The sequence below is a fragment of the Notolepis coatsorum genome (assembly GCF_963971535.1).
Source record: "Notolepis coatsorum genome assembly, chromosome: 1".
NCBI classification, from domain to species: domain Eukaryota; kingdom Metazoa; phylum Chordata; class Actinopteri; order Aulopiformes; family Paralepididae; genus Notolepis; species Notolepis coatsorum.
Window position 1 is genome coordinate 128,282,847 of NC_140165.1, and position 25,363 is coordinate 128,308,209.

The 25,363-nt window shown below is 43.5% G+C and overlaps 1 protein-coding gene across 1 annotated transcript in view; it reads right to left on the bottom strand.

Moving 5' to 3' along the window:
- gpat2 (glycerol-3-phosphate acyltransferase 2, mitochondrial) overlaps positions 1-25,363 on the bottom strand; it is a gene marked incomplete at its 3' end in the record, with an annotated part of 144,365 nt that overhangs the window by 35,411 nt on the left and 83,591 nt on the right. The window contains exons 15-17 of the mRNA XM_084307348.1: positions 21,930-22,033; positions 9,844-10,022; positions 5,135-5,212 (exon numbers count right to left, since the gene is read on the bottom strand). Of these exons, the coding sequence (XP_084163474.1) occupies positions 5,135-5,212; positions 9,844-10,022; positions 21,930-22,033 (361 nt within the window). The remainder of the gene's footprint in view (positions 1-5,134; positions 5,213-9,843; positions 10,023-21,929; positions 22,034-25,363) is intronic.

The following is a 25,363-nucleotide window of genomic DNA, read 5'->3' on the forward strand; positions in this document are numbered from 1 at the left end:
TTGCTAGGCTTGAGTAAATACTAATGAAAAAAATCTTTTTTTTTCTTTTTCTTTTTTCCATCTTTGACGGTGAATAACACCATGCTAACATTGACCAGACATTCGGCACCTTCTTGAGATCAAGTGTACAAAAAATCTAAGCCAATTTATAAAGGGTAGATGATTTACAGGCGGTTTATAGATACAGTACTGAATTTTTCCATCCGGACACATGCAATTTTAAATATGAATATAGAATATCGGGCCTATAAATTACCGTATTATGGCCAAGTCACTTATCTATGGATCGGGCCAAATCTCTTCTTTCCAATGGCATAGTTCAATCTGGATTTAGTACCACCAGGGCAGCAAAAACAGTGAATTAAATCTACTGTAAGTACAGTAATTTTCTTATAATATAATTGCGCCACCATTTTTTATCAGATTGCAACACGTTTTTTTTTCTTCTAGACGTTCACAGAAAGGTAAAGAAACTAACTACCGTACATTCTATTTTATGGCAATAACATTCAGGTTTGTTCGACCCCTGAGATATGATCCCGAAAATAACATTTAAAAAGAAAAAGTTCACGCTAGAAGTTAGATGATTGACGGGCTGGTGTGAGCTGCGAAGTGTAATTTTATGAAATGCGAAAGCCCTGGGTCTCAATAATCAAGAATCAATACAGTGAAATGCGGGTGGTCATGCCCGCATTGATTGTGCAAAATACAATAATAAAATCGGCATAGAAAAAATAAAATAGGTAAGACACAAGATATGCATGGTAAAAAAAGACATGCTAAGTTCCTGAGAAACTGGTTCCTATATACACTACTATACAATATACAATTTACAATTTTAACTCTTTAAATTGTATATTGTATAGTAGTGTATATAGGTCTCATTCATAGGACTACACACACTTATGACAGCTTGCTTTACTTCCGTCTAATTCCACCGGTTTCCGTCAGGATGCGCTGAGATATTTATAAACTCATAATAACGCTAATAACACTTCAAATCATTGGTAAACAAACGTAGTGCTGAAAATATACACTTTGACTGCTGTTTTGACAGGGTTGGGGTCTTTACTCTTGGCTACATTTAAAAAAGAAACGCAACATTAATTTAAATTTATTAATTTATGGCGTGATAACAATCTCGTACCGGTACCGGACCGCTTAGGCTTAACACATTGGGCGCCATGCATTGTGCCCATCATTATGCCCGCTCTGCCACCGCTGTAAGCCTATGGAGATGTTTACCTTCTTTGCAGGGCTATAACTTTTTAAATATTATAGCTATATCTGCATTACTATGGCCCATTCAACATCGGGTATCTATCGTTCCGGATGTGGGAACGTTATATTTTTTCATTCATACATTGTCGTGTTAATACCGTCGAGAATATAAGTGTTTTAAGCTTTTCTGCTGTAATTCCAAAAACGCTAGTTATAGGCCCTGAAGCATATGATAGATTATCGATTGGCGTTTCTTTCCTATACACGCTATATAAAAAAATTCAAATGTATATGATCGGTATACATTATGCTTCATCATGCATGAAGGAAAGGGGGGGGGGGTCGTTTATAATTCCTTGATCGTCAGTAACGGCTTTATTTAGTATGGGTTGATATATTGATCAGATGGATTGCAAACAAAGAAATGGACAATCAAGCTGAAAATAACGTTATATTCCTCTTACCGTTCGCCGATGAGACTGGAGGAAAAATATAAAAATTATTTGACGTCGATCTGCTAGATCCATTTCCGGTTTGTATGACGCAATAAACGCCGAAATCATATCGATTATTGCGTTTCGAAAGCGATCCAAATGCACTAGAGTGTGTATATTGATCCACGCCACAATATATCTCTGGCGGAGGAATTTCCTCGATGCACCGATCGCCACTTCCGGTTTGGCGTGAGTGTAACCTCGCCCGACCATCTACCAGGCGGCGGTATTGAGGCGTTGCAATGTCAGAACAGGGTGCAGCTGCGATCCGGAGGGTGGCTGGATGAATTATGAATGCCATGGCGAAAAAATGAAATATTGATACCAAACACGTGATACGGCGTTGTTGGCGTTCAACGCATGGCGGGCAATAACGATTTACGCCGTTCTTGGTGCACAATGTGTTAAGGGGTTAACTACTTCTTAAGCATCGGGCAAAAATGGGGCTAGTTTTGCATAATACGCCTGACGATAGCCTGAAGTCCATAGCCTGAAGTCTTATCTAGTACAGGTACAGGTCCAAAGTGATAACAATCCCACGGAAATTGAGTTTTTGTAATGTGTGTACCGGCGTTAACACATTGGGTGCCACACCCCTTTGACCATATATGGGCTAGAGTGCCAGCACTGAAGTCAATGGGAGGTCGGGGAAATTTACGAAGGCTTAAAGTCGAGATGAAGCAGTGAACAATGTGATCCTAGTTTGTTTGTTGTGTACCTTGTGTAAGACAGGGTTCTATAATCAAATGTGAAATCTATCTTATTTGTCTGAAAAATCAAATATAATATCCCTGTTTTCAACATGGGCGCCGCCATTTTGTTGCTGACGTCATGGCTGACGTCATGGGGCTTGTTTGGTGTATACACTGCTGGTTAGCTGCCTATAGTGAATGGGTCAGTAAGTAAATAAAATGTTGCCTACAAAACAACGGGACCGCGGTGGTTCTGTTTGTATTGCTCCTGGCTGTTCAAACTAATTTTACCATGTGAGAGAGAGGAAAGTTGGTTAATTTCCACAAACTACCCGTGAAAAAAACAGTGTTGTTGGCATGTTGGCTCAGGCTGGCTGCACTCAGGCGGCGTGATCAGCCTGTTGGACAGGGAATGAAGATCCCCAGAGAACACTTCATTGCCTCGGATTATGTTGTTGGGGGTGGAAGGTTTGTCCAGAAGACCACTAATCAGCTGAAGCCTGATGCGGACAGACAGACCGGCGTTAGCTCTCGGGAGCGATGGCTAGCTAGTTGGCACCAGCCGGGGACCGGCGTTAGCTCTCGGGAGCGATGGCTAGCTAGTTAGCACCAGCCGGGGACCGGCGTTAGCAACCGGGAGCGTCTGCCGCGGTGCCTCCGGCTTGGTCGGTCGTCCATACGGACACAATTGGCAGTGTCAGCGGGTGGGAAGCCGGTGGGGTGGGTCCTGGTCATTGTAAAAACAGCGACTCCTACAGGTCGGTCGGGGCACCTGCTCAGCGAGGAAGGGATCTGGGTGAGGTAGTGTGATCCTCCCACGCGTTACACTCACCCAATGAGAGTCCTCGCTGTCGGGTGAAAAGAAGCGTCTGGCTGACTCCGCATGTATCGGAGGAGACGTGTGATAGTCCCTAGACCGGCAAGTTGGGGGCAAATGCGCGCAACGACCAGGAAGGGAGGGAAGGGAATTGGCATAACGAAAAAAAATTGGGATGGGAGAAAAATACAGAAAAGGGGGAGAAAAAGTAAAAAAAAAAAATAATAATCATTGGCTACACAAACGGTCAATCATTTTCAGTGTCAGTGGTAATTTGTCGGGTCATTGAGAGGCGAAACCGGAGCTGGTCATTTTTTCAAAACTGACACTCGTTGGCTGTTTGGTCTTATAACCCGAGATTGGAAGCACGTAATAGGTCAAGCGGTGTGTCAATCAAACAGCCATTTTAGCTTTCAACCGATGTGTTGGTTGTTTAGCAATAACACAGCGTGACGCCGACAGACGTGCCTGTGCACCGTGCGTTAAGGGGTTAATGTAGGCAAATGTGTTTATCATCTTTCCTGCACCGTGCATGCTCACTTGCTTGGTCTTGGTCACACTAGTATGTACTGCTGGCATGTCACTGTCTTACCACTGACATGTTCAATGCCACGGATAGCGGTTTCTGTCACAAAAATGTGTAAATTATCACTAGCGCAGCCTATGATTATTCATGAATTTCAGTTTTAGTCTGTTTAATCTCTTAACTCTGCATCCGTTTTACTATCCTGCGTGCAGTGTGAGCTATAAAGTTCACGTGCCTTGTTGCTACCGGCTGCGTCTCAATCAACAATAAATCATCTTCTGAATAGGAAAAAAACTTTTCGTGTGAACTGTCCACATGTTGGTGTTCAAGTTTGCGGTCTGGAAAATCACAAATGATGCGCATGCATTTAATATGACTTCTCTCTGAACCCCCAACTCTGACTTCCTGCGTACCTGAGGTAAAAGCTCATGTTGTATAATAGACATCATTTAATATTAGCCTTTACACTAAGCTAACTAGCACAGTCTCTGGAGCGTAACAGTAAGAAGCATTTTGTATGAAAGTATTCTGTACTTCTGTATGACAACTATTAAAGAAACTTGAACTTGAACTATAGTGTATAGAAAAAATGCTGTGGTGTCAGAATTTGGTATCGAATGACACTGTCATTCAAGTGTGGCTTCAAGATCTCAAATTTCGATACCCAAGTAGTTAATCTCATCAGTGTCAGTGAGCCAATAATCACGTTTGTTCAAAGATATAACATTTCTTCTGTTCAACCACAATCCAAAATCATCCAAAATATAACAGCCTCCGATTGGCTCACACAGCACACACGTCATGTTGGTATCGGTATCGAACCCCAAGTATTGGTATTGGCACTGGTATAGAAGAATGTCAAATGATACCCAGCCCTATACATTATAGCCTGTAAATGAGCTACCAATGTACAGTTTTATACAGGCTTAAATAAAGAGTGGGGGGTATGCGCTGGCAATCACCATTCCTGCCTTTTAAAATATGGGGGTACATGAGATTGGATCTAAAAGGGGGGACGCGTGGGAGCATTCCTCTTCACTGCACAGAGAAAGAGTTTAATGACATTATTCGCATACAGTATAGAAAATGTACATCCACCTCAGGGTACTCGACTGTGCCAGCGTCGAGGCACACTCCGGTCCCAAGCTGTGTCTGAGGTATTCTAATGAGCCAAACTGTGACTGGCCTCATTTGTACATCAGGCCTTAATAAATCAGGCCGCAACCAAGAGACAGCTCCATCTGCAAGTTCCTTTGCATGTTGTAAAGGCGGGTCTCAGAGCCAGGCTGTAGAGTACCACAACCACTGTACCTCTTCTGAATATGTATTCATACACTGTATGTAGAAGGCAATTTTGAGAGCATAATACCATATGTGCACTTACCTCCTCCATGATCAGGATGCCACAGCGGACCAAACTGTCCACAGCATCTAAGGCAAAGCTATGAGATGACTGACAAGGCTGGAGAGAGAGCGAGAGCGAGAGCGAGAGCGAGAGCGAGAGAGAGAGAGAGAGAGAGAGAGAGAGAGAGAGAGAGAGAGAGAGAGAGAGAGAGAGAGAGAGAGAGAGAGAGAGAGAGAGAGAGAGAGAGAGAGATTGAGATTGGGTGAGGTCCAGTATCACTCGTTAGCGGAAGGTCAGGAAGCCAAACGGCTTCAACACGTCACACATCCAAGAACTGCAGAGAGGAGACAGCTGGCAGACTATATTCAGCTTCCAGCAGAGATGTACTTGAGATGAGACAGACAAAGAGACAGGGAGAGATGGAAAGAAAAAGAGAGAAAGGGAGAGAGGAAGTGAGACAGAGAGAGGGAGAGATAAATTAGATAATAGGGAGAGAGAAATGATCAGTTTGGTCAGATTACTTTGAAATGTAGTCAGTTACTGAATACAAATTACATGGCAAAAAAGACTCACAAACCTGACCATCATTACACTTGATTATGCCACGCTCCCTATATATTCTATAATGTAGATAGGCTCCAGCGCCCTTCTACCCATATCTCCTCCTGTTTATATGCCCATGTTTCCTCTCTTCTTGCTGCTGCAAAGACCAGGGTCCAGGGTTCGAAATTAACGGGGGCTTGGGGCATAATGCCCTTGAAAATGGATAAAATGCCCTCGAAAATCAGTTAAGGGGGGCACTTAATGCCCCCGACAGTTTACTAATTATATATATATATATTTATCCGGTAATGGAGCGTCTGTGTATCGTATACGGTTCAGATGACGCGCAAATAAAAAAAAAATCATTTGGCGGAGCCGGTGTTCTGCACTGGCTGCAGCAGCCAGGTGCTAGTCAGTTTGTGTAAAAATGGCACGCACAATATAAATCAATCTTCATTACGACTTTAAAAACATAGCCATTAACATTACATAGGCCTACACACATCTTGCCATAGCGTTAGCAGTTTGTACAATGTTTGTAGCTGTTAGCTAGCTAGCCCTTCACAACAACAGCTAACACCGTAGCTACTAGCTACTGTAGCAGAGGAGGAAATGGGAGTCTGAGAGGCGGGGTGTTTAAAGACAATGATAGGCGTTTATTCAACATCCAAGAAGGCTAACATACAACTGTGTTTTACTAACTCCAACCGGGACTATTGCCGCTTTCGCGCTGCTTGTTGACGTTATGAACTGCTCCTAACGTGACCGGAGCTGAAGGTGGCGGTGCCACACGCTAAAATGTCCGTGGGGACCCGGCGCCAACCCATAGATAGTTCCAACTCACCGAATTACGTAATCCACCACAGTTGCACTCAATATTTAAATAATGTTAGTCTAAATATATGTAGACAGAAACATAATAATTTCAAGCAGAAAACGAATCTTTCCATTAAGAACTGACAAGCAGGGAATTTAAACATGGTTGACATTGTTTTTGTGTGTTTATATTAATTAAAGAAAGGAAAGTCTAGTGCTGGCTGAGCATATTGTTTGTTTGCACTAAATTAATACTTTGACAAATGTAGCCTATATTTTTCAGTCAGTTCGGTCTTTGTGTGCCAAACATTATTTAAGGCTGTAAACACTGTAAACCTTTTATTTTATTTTTAATAAATGAGAAACATGTTTAGATTTGAGTGTTATAGAAAAAGAAAGCAATACGCTTGGACCAGCACTCACAGATTTTGGTATATTTAATTGCAGCCTGAAACAAACATGTTTCGGAACGATTATGTTCCGAAACATGTTTGTTTCAGGCTGCCATTAAATATACCAAAATCTGTGAGTGCTGGTCCAAGCGTATTGCTTTCTTTTTCTATTATACTCGACGGGATTTCAGCACCCAGTGTTATAATTTGTGAGCGCAGTCTATCTTGACTTTTAGATTTGAGTGTTAAATTTTTTTTAATAAAAATTAACGTATATCGAACTGAAAACCGTGACCCCAAATTCGTGATATGAACCAAACCTTCCATTTTGTGAACCGTCCCACCCCTACCGTTTATCATAAAAATTCAGTGCCCCCGAAATACAAAAAAAAGCCCCCGAAAATCAATTAAGGGGGGCAAAAAAAGCCCTTGAAAAAAAATGTTAATTTCTAACCCTGCCAGGGTCTGTACCCTTATCTCTAGTATGTACCCTTATCTCTCGTATCATCTCTCGTATGTACCAGGGTATGTACCCCTATCTCTAGTATGTACCAGGGTATGTGTACCCTTATCTCTCGTATCATCTCTCGTATGTACCAGGGTATGTACCCCTATCTCTAGTATGTACCAGGGTATGTGTACCCTTATCTCTCGTATGCACCAGGGTATGTACCCTTATCTCTCGTATGTACCCTTATCTCTAGTATGCACCCTTATCTCTCGTATGTACCCTTATCTCTAGTATGCACCCTTATCTCTTGTATGTACCCTTATCTCTTGTATGTACCAGGGTATGTATCCTTATCTCTCGTATGTACCCTTATCTCTAGTATGCACCCTTATCTCTCGTATGTACCCTTATCTCTAGTATGCACCCTTATCTCTTGTATGTACCCTTATCTCTTGTATGTACCCTTATCTCTTGTATGTACCAGGGTATGTACCCTTATCTCTCGTCTTTATTGTATTCACAAAGATCCATGTTAACTATTTACTCTACTATTCCTCTCCCTGTCCTAGAGCCGAGCAAACAACATCCCTACGGCCCAAATTCCCTAGCCTCTCCCCTCAGCCTAGGGTCCCAAACCTCATTATCCCTCTTCCTTCCCCTACCTCAGGAACTCACTCCATCGTCTTTGTTTGAAGAGGTCAGGGAAGAATTTTCTAGTCAATCCTAATTGGCCCTGGATGACTGGTTTTCCCGCTTCCCTCTGGGTACTAAGAGCCACGGGAGGTCCCCTTGTTCCTACCTTTAAGTCCTCTGCTCAGCGGTCAGAGAGGCAGGTGGGGGCTGGACCGGGCCTCCCCACGGGACGGACACTCCCATTCCAAGTGCACTCTCCCCACGGGGGAGCAGTGAACATAACCCTGACTTAGCCAGCCAGGGGTGCGTTATCCCAGTTCCCCTGGCATGCATGTATTCACCCCTCTCCCCTCATACGTTATACTCCATCAATCAAGCTTTTAACACAGACATGATGGTCTTTGGTGGAAGCCTGACCTTGTGAAACATCCATTGAATAAGACATGCTGGATGTGTGTGTGCATGTATGTGAAAGAGGGAGTGAGAGACTGTGTGTATGTACTGTATGTATGTGTGACTATTAGGGATGTCCCGATCCGATCACGTGATCAGGGCCGATCACGCGATTTTCCGAAGATCGGGATCGGCAATTATTTTTTTTTTTTTTTGTATTCAACAAACATGACCATGTTCACGTCTTAAACTCATACTGAGGCCTTAGTTTTGGTTTTAAATTGCATATCATCATTCATTTATTTATTGTCACACAGAGCAGAAGAATTTTGCCAAAACAAACCAATAGTATCCAGCTGCAGAACGGCAGACCAGCCACACTCTCAGACCCAAACGCATTTCCTTTGATTTAATTATACATCAAATGATTTATGTCAAGGATTGCAATGCCTCGCTTGAATGAAGTTAACTTTTCACCTGGATAACGTCAACATTCAGGGTGAATGTAATGTGAGAAATTGGGATAAAAAAATATATATATATATATTTTAATTTAAAAAAAATTTGATCGGATCGGGAAAGATCGGTATCGGTACATACTCAAAATCACATGATCCGGATCGGATCGGGAGCAAACTAATTTGATCGGGACATCCCTAGTGACTGTGTGTGCACATGTAGTGAGTGAGAGAGAGAGGGAAAGAAAGTGTGTGCACATGTAGTGAGTGAGAGAGAGGGAAAGAAAGTGTGTGCACATGTAGTGAGTGAGAGGGAAAGAAAGTGTGTGCACATGTAGTGAGTGAGAGAGAAAGAGTGAGTGAGTGAGTGAGTGAGAGAGAAAGAGTGAGTGAGTGAGTGAGTGAGTGAGTGAGTGAGAGAGAAAGAGTGAGTGAGTGAGTGAGTGAGTGAGTGAGTGAGTGAGTGAGTGAGTGAGTGAGTGAGTGAGTGAGTGAGAAAGAGTGAGAAAGAGTGAGTGAGAAAGAGTGAGTGAGTGAGTGAGTGAGTGAGAAAGAGTGAGTGAGAAAGAGTGAGTGAGAAAGAGTGAGTGAGAAAGAGTGAGTGAGAGAGAAAGAGTGAGTGAGTGAGAAAGAGTGAGTGAGTGAGAAAGAGTGAGTGAGTGAGTGAGAAAGAGTGAGTGAGTGAGTGAGAAAGAGTGAGTGAGTGAGTGAGTGAGTGAGTGAGAAAGAGTGAGTGAGTGAGAAAGAGTGAGTGAGTGAGTGAGAAAGAGTGAGTGAGTGAGTGAGAAAGAGTGAGTGAGAAAGAGTGAGTGAGAGAGTGAGTGAGTGAGAAAGAGTGAGTGAGTGAGTGAGTGAGAAAGAGTGAGTGAGTGAGTGAGTGAGTGAGTGAGTGAGTGAGTGAGTGAGTGAGTGAGTGAGTGAGTGAGTGAGTGAGTGAGTGAGTGAGTGAGTGAGTGAGTGAGTGAGTGAGTGAGTGAGTGAGAGAGAGAGAGAGAGAGAGAGAGAGAGAGAGAGAGAGAGAGAGAGAAAGTGTGTGCACATGTGAAGTGAGTTGAGCCTCACGGGGAAGAAGCCTGGAGGCAGTAGATGGCAGAGCTGCAGGGCTCTCTCAGTCAGCTGGTCCTGGCAGAGCGCAAGCTCCCAGTCACCTTTGACCCCCTCGCCCTCCATGCAGTCACTCCTTGCCCTGCTGCTGACGCCACTGCCCGCGACATCGTGCAGCATGGCTGACACTGCGCATGCTGAGGACACACACACAATCAATGATTTCCCTTCACACAACACTGGTTTATACAGAGGGTTTGTTGTTTCTAGCTTGGGCCTGTGACTTCACCCCTGCGTGTCAATATACAGATCAAAGGGTTCTATAATGGAACTTTTCCAAACACGCATTGTGATTGGATGAAAGACATTCTGAGTGCTTATAACCTCAATGTAAATGGTATCTTACGTTGCTTAACAACTGAAAACAAACTGCTGTTGGTAGAGGACCAAAATAAAGCTTTGGTCTTTGTTTAACCTCAAGTTTAAAAGAGCTATGGGAAAATGTTTGTACAAAAGATATTCAAGCTCATGCTATATGATGATTGATTGGCACAGGCGATTTACAGAACCTGGCCGTACCAATAACCACGATATTGCACTCCCTCTTGTACATTATTGCTTAACTATACAACATCTGCCAGTTGGTGTGTGATTACATGTCACGAGTTTCAGCAAATGAGCAAACTTCTAAGTGCATAAGTGCATCTGCAAGCTGGGACATTGTTGCGGTCAGTGTTGGGACTAACGCGTTACAAAGTAACGCGTTACAGAAACGAAGTTACTTTTTGCCGCAACTAGTACTCTAACGCATTACTTTTGAAATTCAGTAACGCTACTTACGTTACTGAATGGTTTGTTAGTTCGTTACTGCGTTCTTTTTATGTAGATTCATAGCGAGCGTCCTTATTTCGCCTGCGTTTGTTTTGTTTACTGTAGACTGAAAGGCGCTATATAAAACGAAGTATTATTATTATTATTATTTCTTTCCGTAGCCTCATTCTGGTTTCGCACTTCTGATTGGCCACTGACGTTCTGAAAGAAATAGGCGCTCTCTACAGTAAACAACAAGAGGACACTCGCTATGAATCTACATAATAAGAACGCAGTAATAATAACGAACTAACAAACCATTTAGCAACTACTTGGAGAGATAATTAATATACAACATGGAAACGAGATAAAGAACATGTTTGAAGGGCTGCTGGAGTCAACTGGACTAACGTTACATCTCGACCACCGCAGACTGGTGACGGTGAGTGCAATGTGTTCACTGAAACTCAAGATCAACGGATTTTGACTGTACGAAATCTGCCAGGGAATCTCATAATACTAATCAAACAATATAAATAGTCCTTTCATGCACAATTGATATCCTAACTATTCTAACGTTGCAATGCTTTGATAACAACGCTGCAAGATGGTTATGAATGAATTAATGAATGGATGAATGAATGAATGAATGAAAACTTTATTTAACAGATTGCAGAATGGGTACAATACAGTACGGCTCAATACATACAATTGTTAAGGGGATGCAGACCTGAGAAAGACGTTTGTCTTGTTTCCATCAGGGTCCCCCATTTTCAATTCATATAGACATTTATGACATACACAACATACATGACATTTATGGCATAGGGACATATAGGTATTTAGTACTGATACATTTGTGACATAAGCGGTATTCAAATATACAGTACTGTTACCCCTAGATCCTGACAGAGTATATACATATGATGGGGAGGGGACTGTACATTAGGAGGGGGTGGGTGGGTGGGAGAGAAATATACATACAGCGGGGAGGGAATATATAATGAAACGCTCTAGACCACATTGCTTAGCAGAGATCGGTGATGTGAATGGAAACTGTCAAGTTGATCAACCGATTTTGAGTATATGGGGCATGGGACTTGAGCAATTTTTTTTTTTTTAAATAACTAAATAGTTACTTTTCACAGTAACTCATTACTTTTGGGTGTAAGTAACTAGTACAGTAACGAAGTTACTTTGAAATGAAGTAACGAGTAAAGTAACTGAGTTACTATTTTTCAGTAACTAGCACAACACTGGTTGCGGTTAGGATGGATCCCAGTGTCTGAACTATGAACTAAGGACTTATGGACTTAAGTTAAACCAAGAGCCTGGTAGACAAGAGCTCTGAATTGTTAACATTAACTGGAATTCATTGAGGAAAAGTGTCTGAAAAACGCTAACCGATTTCTTAGCTCTTCCTGCAAAACATGAATTAGCTTTTTCTCATCCACTGATGGCTTTCTCCACTGCTTTCTTAGCCGTCTCCTCCCCTTCACTAATTTCTCAATTTCTTTCTGCCGTCTCTGGACCTAACTACATGTTAGTCTACAGTCTGCATAAAAAGAATACACCCGATTTATCACGGAACGAAGGTACTATAATAATAATAATAATGGATTGGATTTATATAGCGCTCTTCTCTGACTCAGAGCGCTTCACAGAGTCCATTATTCTTTCATACACAGTCATACCGGTGGTGGTAAGCTACAATTGCAGCCAGAGCTGCCCTGAGGCAGACTCACGGAAGCGTGGCGAATAATCATCGCCTACGGCCCCTCCGACCACCACCAACATTCATTCACATGCATACACATTCATACGAGGCAAGTAGGTTAAGTGTCTTGCCCAAGGACACAACGGCAATGGGATGGACATGGGCTTGAGCAGGATTCGAACCACCAACCCTTCGATCATTGGACGCTCCGCTCTACCCCTGAGCCACGCCGCCCCACTACTACTGTAGGGTACTGTAGGGTGTGAGCAAGACCGGCTGGTGAACTCCGACATGTCTCTAGCGTCCCTATATAAACCTACACCTACTGTATGTAGTTGGGGGAAATAAAGGAATGGGTTCCAATTAAGGCACTTGTTCAAGGATGCTGCTTACATCAGAACAACAGAAATTCAGAATCCATATTGGTAGTTTTTCTTTTAAATAATGGAACTTTATTTAGCTTGTTTGAACGATTATTTTTTATTTTTTTTAAACTTACATTTTTGTATTAACATTTATAGACAAACAACACTTACACAATACCTACAATGACATCAGCAACACAACAGTACATCCACATGGGCCCCTTGAATTCGGCCGCGCTCAGCCTACTAGACCACCATGAGAGGGACCCCCCCCCCCCTCCCGCCACCCACCCCCAGAAACCGGGCTCCCCCACATCCCGGGGCCGAGCACTCAGCGACACGGGTACCTTGAATTTAAGTGGGCCAGGCCCCGCAGAGGTTCGAGGGGTGGCACTCCCCCCCCCCCACCGAGCCAAGCCCGCTACCTCCCATGTCACCCAGCACCCCACCCCATGGCCGACGACCCCACAACATCCAAGACCCCCCCCAGTGATGCCTGGGAGCGCGCGTGCACGTGGCGTCATTAGCGTGCGTGCAACCAGTGTTGATATGAGCATCGCAACACTGCCCCCCCCTCCTGGGCCAAACCGCGGAAACGATGGTGCCCCTCCCCCGACATCCCCTCCCCTGAGTTAAGCCCATTGGAGCCCCCCATATCCCAGGCCGCTGCGCTCGCAGCCGGGCCCCCAGCGTCACGGGTCCCTTGAATCAATTGGGCCAGCCCAGTAGAGGAAAGGATAGGGGACTCCCCCCCCCCCACCGAGCCAAGCCCGCTATTTCCCATGCCACCGAGAGCCCCACCCCACGCCCACCGACCCCCCAACACACAGGGCCACCGCCGGGCAAAGCCCAGCCGCTCTGATCCCCCTGAGAGAAACCCCTCCCTCCCGCCCTCCTCCCCGAGAGACTGAACACCCCCATATCCTGGTCCACCATGCGCAGAGCCGAGCCCCCAGAGCCCCCACCCGCCAGGCCCACGAGAACCCCAAGCCCGCAGAAGGCCAAAGCACCACACCTCAATGGCCCCCCGACCCGGTGACCAGACCGCCCCCGGCCACGGCGGCCGAGGACCCCAGGAAACCCCACCCCCCCCACACCAATCCCACAACACGCAAGGCCCCCCCTCCCCCGGGTCGAATCGCCGGAACGATTGGCCCCTCCCCCCGACATCCCCCCCCCCCCCCCCCACTGAACCCAGCCTGCCCACCTCTGTACCTCCCATGTCACCGACATCACCGCATACATTTATGAAAATAAAACTAACACAATAAGAAAAACTGACATGAATATAAATGGTTATATGGTTCGCCCTCCCACTGGAGAAGCCCCCCCCCCCCCCCCCCCCCCCCAGAGACGGAGATACCCCCCAAAGAAGATTCTCCAAGCCTCTCTTCATGTCCAACATTTTGAATTCTTGTCCTTCATATTTGTCCATGTGCACATTTAAAGCAACTGCTATTCTAACATAACTCTGAAGAAATAATATATAAGAAGACTAAAGACAATTGGCACTTCCCAGGTAATTCTTTTTAACCCCGTTTGACCCCCGTTGGCGGGTTGGAGGGGGTAAGGCTCTCCTGGAGAGGGCCCCTCCTATAACGACGGAGATATTCCCAGTGGGGATTCTCCAATGTCCCTATTATTGTCCAACATTTTATTTGAATTTTTATCTTTCATATGATAGTACATTTCCCAAGCTCCCGGTCAGGTCTCCGAATGTGATTCCCCATGTTCCCCGTCATCTTAGTTGTGTGTCATGTGTGCTAGTGTCCTCAGTTTAGTCTAGCACGTATTATTTGTATTAAATGTCCCGAATCAAGTCCCAATTTCCCCAACTAATGTGTTCCACTAATGTGTTTACCTTGTATTCCCAGTGGTCTGTGTGTTGTCTGCAGTGTGTCTCGAATCATAACCGCCATTCACTATCTAATTATATGCATATGCGATATTGAATCTTGGTCGGTGTGTATGACCTCAGTGCTCGAGTCCTGCTTGGTGTGTGAGACTTAGTTATTCGAGTTCTGGCTGGTCCGGTCGATCTCGGTGCTCGGATCCCGGTTGGTGTGTGTGGCCTCCGTGTTCGTATCTTGGCCGGCCCGGACGGCCTCCGCGCCTGCATCTCGTGTGCGGATGGTCCGGCCGACCTCGGTGCCCGAGTCCTGGTTGGTCCGATTGTATCCAGCGTCTCCCTGTCCCTCCCCCGGGGGCCATTTGTTTCACCTCTCCCGAACCAGCCTCCATGCTCCTCCGAACACCCCGCACTGCATCGAGTCCAGTCCGCGCGCTGGCCTTGTTAGCTTGTAGCTCCCTCTCCAGCCAGGCCTCGCTGCGGTCCAGCGTCCGGTCAGCTTGTATCCCCCGCTGCGACATTTTCATCGTGTTAACTTCCATGTTAGCCTGCAGCTTCCTCTCCAGCCAGGCCCGCCTCGGTCCAACGTCACGTTAGCTTGCATCCCCCGCTGCGCCATTTTCATTGTGTTAACTTCCATGTTAGCTTGCAGCTCCTTCTCCAGCTCCAGCCAGGCCTCGCTGCGGTCCAACGCCACGTTAGCTTGTATTCCCCGACCCTTCTCCAACTCCTCCCTGAGTCCATCGATGTTGCCCTGGCTGTTCCGCGTGTTAGCTTGGATAGCCATTGTGTCAGCCTGTATGCTAGCTTGTAGCTCCTGGTTAGATACTGTGCTAGCCTGTTGGCTAGCCAACGCACTCTGCTTTTCAGCTTGGATGCCCGTATGCTAGCTGCCCACTGCGTCACGGCGGGCTGGGCGATATAACGATAATTATCGCGATATATTTTAATAATCGATATCGAAAAAAAAATATAACAAAAAAAAATATCAAAATTAAAAAACTTCTGACCTGCAACAGTGCCGTTTTAAAACCAGAGACAGTGGACAGACTTGTCTTTCTTGCCTGCAACTTAAAGTAATGGCTTTGCTTGTCCAAATGACAATACTGACCAAATTGAGATTTATTTTTCTCTTTTATTTTGTTTGCTTTCTAATTTAAAATACAGTTTGAAACCGTCTGTACACAGTAGGCTATGTGTGCTAGCCAAAAGATAGAAAATAAACTAGCAGAGCCAGAACTGTTCAACTCCCCTGGAGCCACAGCCAGCAGAGAAACCTGTTTACTTTCGCTTTCAAACCAGCTGCAGCCTGAGAACTGGAGTGTGAGGGGCTGTAACACTAAAGATGGCGGCAATGACAAAGAATTGCTGCAAAATAAACATACATCTGTTGTAATATATATATATATATTTTTTTTTTATTGAGTTTTTTTTATTGTTATCGATATCGTTATCGCGATATCATTTTTGGCCATATCGCCCAGCCATACGTCACGCTAGCCTGTAAGCTAGCTTGTATGCTAGCATTGCTAGCGGCCCACTGCGTCGCGCCAGCCTGCATGTTAGCTTCCCACTGTGTCATGGCAGCCTGAATCATCTCCTGCGCCCTCCTTTGTACTTCTTCTGGGGTCGTTTTTCTCTCGCCTTTTCTCGTGTTCCTCCTTCCTCCTCTCTTATATCCTTGGATTGTCACTTTTTATTTCGCTTTGAATTGTTTTACTTCCTTTTTTGATATTCAATGACCGGGAGCTCTTTCATGTGGCTGTTCACCAGAACGTCGCAAACCGGAAGTCGTTTGAATGATTTTCATGTAGTAGTTTAGCAGAAAAGCATTATTCTTATGGCAAGAGCCCAGACTTTCATGCATGCATACTTGACCTGGGTTCTGTTTTGGTGTGAGTAACACCCTCTACCATCTTTACTAAGCTCATGTAACCCTATGGCGTTATGCTGTCCCTCATTTGACTTTCAATTGACCTACTGCATCTCAAACCCCACCCTCTTTTCTAAAAAAGAAGGACATAAACTGTGTCTGTGTGCTCCAGTGATCTTTTCCCTATCTGGCAGCAATTTACCTATCTCAAACCTGCCCCTTTTTTTCTTCCCAATTTAACAGCAAAATGTAAAGGCTATGCTCACTCACTGCTCTGACTTTCCTGATGGAAACGAGAATAATCCTAATTCTTTTCCAAACAAAAGCAAGCAACAGTTGTGATTAGAGGATCAAGAAAAGAGGGTGGAGCTTGAGATTGGTCAAGTGGCCCATCTCCTAAAATCTTTCAGTTCTCTCCGGTTAAACTTTTTTTTTTTTATACTTTATTGTGTCAAACAAAAACATTTTACATTTAGGTATAGTAAGTGTACCCACATACACATCTGCCCCTGTCCATACCTACATACGTACATACCCACACAAATGTACATACGCATATTCCAAATCTTGACACTTTTTTTTTTTTTTTTTTTACCCATCACCCATACAAAAAACAGGAGACGAAAACACAAACAAAGGGGCGAGCACCAGCATAGATCCCGGACCGGCACACATCCAACATCCATCTCTACCCGTCCCCACACACACACAAGAAAAACAACAAACAACAACAACAATAATAACAGCAAACAAATAAGAAATTAATAGAAAAAAGAAACCAACCAAAAAACTAAAAATTTAAATAAAATAATAATAATAAGTAAAAAGGCTTGAATTTTCATTGTAGGTATACAGTAGCTGTAGGCCTAAGGGGTGTTCCCCAACAATTGATCAGTAGATCATCACTGTTTCCTGTTACTTAAAATCTTCCTTAAAGACTGATCTGTCTGTCAACTAGTACCCCTCCATAGTTTAAAGAGACCCCATCTTTTTCCCAGCATATTTTCATTCTTATTGATTTTGTAGGTTACCTTTTCCATACTATATATGTCCTCTACAGTTTCTAACCATTTGTTTACTTTCGGGGGTTCAAGTTTTTTCCAAGCTCTTGTCATTTGTTTAAGTGCTGCAGCTCTCAAAATAAAAAAAGGTATAGTTCTTCTTTTTGTAGGTTTTTGGGGCGTGTTCCTAAGAGTATATCATGTTTTTCTATACCCACTTCCTTAAACATCTGTTCCATTATGTCTAGAATATCTGACCAGTAGATTTGAATTTTTTTTACATGTAAAGAAAATATGTGTATGGTCAGCATTCTTCTCCCCACACTCCCTCCAGCAGCCGGGATCATTTTGTGCGTATTTGGACATACTCGATGGTGTTCTAAAGTACCTCATATTTATTTTCCAAGCATACTCCTGCCAAAAGGGTGATTTTATATAATGGAAGATATCTTTAAAGCTTTGATTCCACTCCTTATCTGGTATGTTTGTTTTCAGTTCCTTCTCCCATTTATTTTTAATATAGCTTAAATCTTCAATTTTGTTTTCTTGGAGCATTTTGTAAATTTGTCCAGTTGTATTTTTGAGGTTATGGCTTTGTTGAGTCTTTATCATGTATTTCAGTAGGGGGTGGAGATCTTCAAGAGTTTTAATTTGGACTTTTTCTCTTAAGTAGCTTCTTACTTGCAGGTATCGGTGAAAGTGATTACTAGGACAGGCATATTTATTAGCTACATTTTCAAAAGAATCCACTCCTTCATTGTACATTTGATAGAAACGTATGAGGCCCTTAGCTTCCCATGTCTTAAAAAAAACGTCAATACTGTTTGGAGAAAAATCTGGGTCCCATGCTATTTGTCTTAAGCAGATCATTTCTTGTTCCTTAATTTTATTTATTTTACATATTTCCCTCCAGATTTTAAATGTGTTATATATAGAGTAATTGTGTATTTTGTGTATTTTGATCTGTGCTTTTTTATATCTGGAGAAGATCAATGTGCTGAGTGATTCCACTAGATTCAACTCAATTGACTTCCATTTGGGTCTCATCTCGTTTTTCATCCATATTAGAATCGGTTTTACCTGTGCTGCGTAATAATAATTAATTAAATTTGGTAATGCTAGTCCCCCTCCTTTTTTTTGTTGCAAGATTTTGAGTTTGACTCTAGGTTTCTTTTCATCCCATATACATTTTCTCAGCAGCCCCTCCCAAACGTTGAAACATTTAGGTGTTATGTATAATGGCATGTTTTGGAATAAAAATAGAAAACGTGGCAAGATGTTCATTTTAATAATATTAATTTTTTCAAATAAAGTGAGAGGTACAATTTTCCACCTATTCAGATCTTCCTTTACAGAGTTCTCCAAACTTCCATAATTACACTGATGTAGATTGTCTAGGTTATTAGGTATAGTTATTCCCAGATATCTCACTTTGTTTCGGTCCCATTTAAAGTTAAACTGTTTTTTGAAGTCTTTCTCCAAGTGGTCACCTACTTCCATAGCTTCAGTTTTATTTAAATTAAGCTTATATCCAGACAGAACTCCATAGTTTGTAATTTCATCGAGTAACTCCGGTAGTGAAATATATATATCTGTAAGATACACTATGATGTCGTCCGCGTACAGTGCTAGTTTATGTTCATCTTCCTTTATTGTGAGACCTTTTATCCTCATATTTTTCCTTATGCTTTCGGCTAAGGGTTCTATGCATAAGGCAAATATTTGGGGCGATAATGGGTCCCCTTGTCTTGTCCCCCTTTTTAAAATAAATTTCGTAGAGTGTCCCATTCACTCTTACTCTTGCGTTAGGTTCTTTATATATTCCCTTAATCAATTTAATAAAAGTTTGGTGGAATCCAAAATTCTCACATACTCCAAATATGAAGGGCCATGACACCCGATCAAAGGCTTTTTCAGCATCTAATGTCAATGTCAGCATTTGTTGCTTTGTTTGTACTGCATAATCAATGATATTAAGAGTACGCCGCACATTGTCGCTTAGGAGACGATCTTTAACGAATCCTGTTTGGTCCAAGTTAATTATATTAGGTAGTATATGTGAGAGTCTGGTTGCTATAATTGATGCGAATAATTTTTGATCTACATTTAAGAGCGATATTGGTCTATACGATGCACAGTCTGTCGGGTCTTTTCCTTCTTTAGGTATAACAGTAATGATGGCAGAATTCCATGTGTCCGGCCAGTTTCCTGTTTGTAGGATCTCATTAAAAACTCTACATAAGATGGGAGTAACTAGGTATCTAAACTCCCTGTAGAATTCGTAAGTAAATCCATCACTTCCAGGACTTTTTCCCGGTTTACCCTTCTGGATGACCTTTAGGATTTCTGTCTCTACTATTGGTTGTACTAATTCATTATTTTGTTTAACGGACACTGTGGGAAGATTTAAAATATCTAGGTATTGTTTAATTTTCTGTGGGTCCACACCTATTACTTCTGGAGTGTAGAGGTTTTGATAATAATCCTTAAAACATAATGCTATTTTCGATTTCCCCCTCTTATATGTGGAGTTGTTATCCATAATAGTGGCTATTGCAGTTTTTTCTTTCTGTTTCTTTAGTTTAAATGCTAATATTTTCAGTGCTTTTGGGCTGTTGTCATAATATGTTTGCCTACAGAGCATGAGATTCTTTTCAATGTCATGTATTTCTATAGTTTCCAATGCTTTTTTAGCTACGTTCAATTGTATCTGTACTTCTTTGTTCCTCCCTTTCTCATGTTCTTCTTGTAGTTTTTTTACTTTGTTTTCCAGTACCATCTTTTCTCTATCTCTTTGCTTCTTTTTCCAGGATGAATATGCTATGATTTCTCCTCGTATTGTTGCTTTTGCAGCTTCCCACAGTATTGTGAATGTCACTTCTCCATTGTCATTGATCTCAAAGTAAGACTTCATGCTATGTTTTATTTTCTCCTTGAAGTCCTGGTCGCCAAATAGGGAGTTGTTTAACCTCCAAATCGTTTCCCCTCGTTCCATCTTCAAGTTTAATTCCATTATGATTGGTGCATGGTCTGCTATAGTTATAGGTAATATTTCACATTTTGTGACCTTTGAAATCTCATTTTTAAACATAAAGAAGTAATCTAGTCTTGAATAGACCTTATGTGCATTGGAATAAAAGGTGAAGGCCTTGCCTTGGGGATGTAGACAACGCCAAACATCCAAAAGTCCCAACTCTATTTGGGTTTTTCTTAATAACACTGCCGCTTGTTCTGATTTATGTTTTATTCTACTTTGGGTGTCTACCTTCTGATTCATCACCAAGTTGAGGTCTCCCCCCATTATGAGTGTTCCCTTCACCTCTGTCATTATCAAGGATACGATTATTTTCATTAGATCTGCTCCTTTTCCAGGCGGATTGTAGACATTAATCAAAGTTATTTGTTGTTCTTCTATTTCCCCCGTAACCAAAACATATCTTCCTTCCTTATCTCTAATACATTTTTCTTTATTAAAAGTGAGGTTATTTTTTATGAGGATTGCCACTCCTCTTTTTGCTGATGTGTGAGAGGAGAAGAATACTTGGGCTGAGGCTAATTTCTCCAACTTTGCATGTTCCACTTTGGTCAAGTGTGTTTCCTGAAGGAAGATTATTTCTCCTCCTTCCTTCTTAAGTTTTTGCAGTATCCTCTTCCTTTTTATTGGGTTATTTAGGCCATTTGTATTGAGAGAGATTAATTTAAGTGTCCCCATTGCACTGCTTTTGAGGCTCTTTTCTTATATATGTATTCAAAACCTTTAACCAAAAAAATAAAAATAAAAAAAACATAGATAACTGAAACTTTGTGTACAAGAACAAAAACATAAAACACAAACATAACACCCAACAGTGAACTTCCAATTTCTGCAACCTCTAACCGGTTACAGGAGATATTCCACATTATTAAGGTTATGTGGAAAGAGGGGTTATCATTAAGTAACCCCTGCCACAAGGTGGTGAGTGTGGCTATAGTTATGGGACAAAAGGTTGCCCATATCTGCATGGTAGACGGCATGCGGGTGCACAGTCCCTCCAATAATTTCTCTATAGCTAATTTGTGTAACTCAAGTATATCTCCAATACAATTCAAAGAATAGATTATAATAATAGTCATAGTATATGCAGGTATGCATACATATACACGATACTACGCATACATACATACACACCCAACAATCAACAGTACCCTCCCCTCCAGACATGTCTCTAATCTCTATAGCTCACATAGATCTCCAATACCATTCAAAGCATAGATTATAATAATAGTCGTAGTATATACCGGCATGCATACATATACACAAAACTACATACATACCGACTCACACACACACACACAGCAACTAACACCAACTTGGTAAACTAAACTTGGGCTGTATGGTGAGATTGCCATATGAGTTTCCCCATTGATTGAATTCACTGGGCTGCAAAAAAGTCTGTAAAAGTCTGTAATGACTAGAGTCTATAATAATATGTGTTGCATGGTGACTCACCACCGACGGCCTCCATGATAAACGTGTGCGTGACGATCTGGGCGTGAAGGGAGAGGCTCAGGGTGGCCGAGAGGGACAGGCGTGGAGCAATTGAGGGGTCTTTCCTAGAGGGAGGGAGGGAGAGAGACAGAGAGAGAGAGAGAGAGAGAGAGAGAGAGAGTTGGCGGATATCGATATCGAGATGGCGCTGCTCCGACCGGCCGCCGTTCTGTTAGCTCCGTCGAGACTGTGCTTACTTTTGTTAATTTTTATAGTTTTAAGAGTTTTATTTGCACCAACTGTTGGTGCATTATATGTGTATGACCGTCAGTCACTCATTGACATTGGATTAAGAAAAACGTACCGACTGGATTGCTCTCTGGATCGGATTGCTGAACAACAACAGTGGCCAGCGGAGATCCTTTGTTGCGGCCGACGCAAGGAAAAGGCGCGACGACGAGGAAGAATAGCTGGGGTCCGAAACAGATTGAGATCCAAGCGACACAGAACCACATTGCCCAGCATATTGTTGGCCAATGTGCAATCGATGGGAAACAAACTGGATGACATCAGAGCACGGATCCAATTCCAGAGGGACATTCGGGACTGCAACGTCCTTTGTTTCACCGAGACTTGGTTGACTCCGGACATCCCAAACCATGCAATAGAACCGGCAGATCACTTCTTCATTCTCCATAAGGACAGAACGGCAGAAGAATCACTAAAGACGAGAGGAGGCGGCATAGCTTTCATGGTAAACAAGGAGTGGTGCGATATAGGCAACGCAAAGGAATTGTCTAACCACTGCTCCCCAGACCTGGAGTTTATCACCATTAAATGCCGACCCTTCTTTCTCCCGAGGGAGTTAACGTCCATCATCATGATCGGAGTGTACATCCCAGAGGACTTTTTTTTTTTTTTTTGGCGATCTGAAAAATTATTGCATCACCCGAGCCTACCCGAGTATAGCCGAGGGGCGCCGGCGATCACTGGAAAAAAGCGCCCCCTGTCGTCTCCCAGATGACATAAGTGATTTTGGAATGGACTCAATGAAAATGAATGGGGAAAAAAACTCCGGTACTCCACATTTTCCAGTTCACTGATCCAGCCGGGGTTACTAGAGTTCATTCTGGAGCCTCAGATCCCCGCGGATCATGGAGTTCTACTGTATCGCGTTGGATCCATACACGTATCGATTTTTTCGAATGGTGATCAGGAATTGGAATATACCAGTTGGATACCATCTGATGTCAGGTAAGGACTCTATGTTATCATTGGTAGGATAATCAGAGTAAGTTTGATGAAGTTATAAGCTGTTTTGTGAAATGTCTTCTTTCGGTTTCACTGTAAAAGTCCGTGAGGAAATCAACGGAGCGATTATCAGTGCGCGGCCGTAATGTGCGTGCGTGCACGTATAATATTGATCATCTAGCGTTTATTTGAAAACTATTCATAAAAAGGCCAACGAATATCAACGTTGTGGAATATTCCACTAAAAGACGATTTTCATAGAATGCTCCAGAATGAGCTGTTTTTTATATCAAAACGGGGGCTTTTCTAACTGCTCTGAAACGGCAACGACGCGATAAAAAAACAATCTGCCTTCACAGCACTGACTGGAAAATAGTCTTTGATAATGCGATGGGCAGATTAGACACATAGCCATAATTTAAAACATAGATTAGGCGATATTAACGTTAACATTGGCGCCGATGGTGGCATTCAAGCGGTAAAACGGAAAACCAGGCGTGGCGCTGAAAGTGTTAACGAATACACTGAAGCGGTGCTTGACTTTGTCTGTACTCTGGTAGAAGAAACAATCCCCTCTACCACAATTAGAATTTACCCAAATCAAACGCCTTGGGTAGATAAAACCGTCCGTGAGGCTCTGAAAGTGCGCACCTCAGCATACAACGCCGGGCTTGTGACAGGCAACATGGATGAACACAAGACGGCAAGATACAACGTCAGGAGAGCAGTAATAGAGGCAAAACGGCGTTATAGGGACAAAGTTGAACTTCAGTTTGAACAGGCTGACTCTAGAGGCATGTGGCAGGGCCTCAGAACGATGACAGATTACAAAGGCACCTCCCTCAAGCTGAACAGTGACATCTCCTTAGCAAATGATCTCAATACCTTCTATGCGAGGTTTGAGGCGGTGAATAACAACACCAGCCTACAAACCACTGCAATGGAGGGGGGGGCACTGCTGATGGAGATTCAGTGTTCAGAATAACAGAACATGAGGTGAGGAGGACCTTTAAGAAAGTGAATATCAGGGGGCGGCTACGTGGCGTAGTGGGCAAGGCGCTCGCCACGAATGCGGAGACGCTGGGCTCGCCTGTTCGAGCCCAGCGCTCCACATTGCTTTCAGTTTAGCTGGTCGTTCATACTAATACACATTGGCCGTATTAGGGGGTGGGAAACTGATGGGTGGGGATCGGGCGTTGTGGACAGCGACTCCTACAGGTCGGTTGGTGCGCCTGCGCAGTAGAATCAGGAAGTGTCGGGGGCAGCGTGAGCCTCCCACGCGTTACTCCTTGCCACTGAGAGATCGAGCTGCGCAGGTGAAAAGATGCGACTGCTGTTACCTCAAGTACCGGAGGGGACTTGTGCTATGTATGACTTAGTCCACATTGCAGCCGGCTTGTGGGAGGCAAGAAACAGCGTTCGTGACAGGGGAGGGTTGAATTGGATGATACGAAATTGGGATGGGAGAAAATATAGAAAATGGGAGAAAAAGTGGATAAAAAAAAAAAAAAGTGAATATCAGGAAGGCAGCAGGACCGGACGGCATCCCCGGCCGCGTCATAAAAGTCTGTGCCGACCAACTGGCCCCGGTATTCACTGACATAATTAACCTGTCCTTAGAACAGGCTGTCATCCCCACCTGTTTGAAGAAGTCCACCATCATCCCTGTACCCAAAAAATCTACGCCCACTTGCCTCAACAACTACTGCCCTGTAGCTCTCACCTCCATAGCCATGAAGTGCTTTGAGAAGCTAGTGAAGGGCTACATCTGTTCCTCCCTCCCCATCAACCTGGACCCCCTGCAATTTGCATACCGCCCCAACAGGTCCACGGAGGACGCCATAGTCCATGTGCTGCACACAGCAGCATCACACCTGGACAAGAGGCAGGGGAACTATGTGAGAATGCTATTCATCGACTACAGCTCAGCATTCAATAACATAGTCCCCTCCAAACTCAGCCAAGCTCAGGGACCTGGGCTTGAACTATGACCTCTGCCAGTGGGTCTTAGACTTCCTGACGGGCAGACCCCAGGTGGTGAGAGCAGGCAACTGCACCTCCTCATCCATCACCCTCAACATAGGGGCCCCACAGGGCTGTGTTCTGAGTCCCCTCCTCTACTCCCTGTACACACATGACTGTGTGGCTCAGCGGAGCAACAACACAATCATCAAATTGGCTGACGACACAGTAGTGGTGGGCCT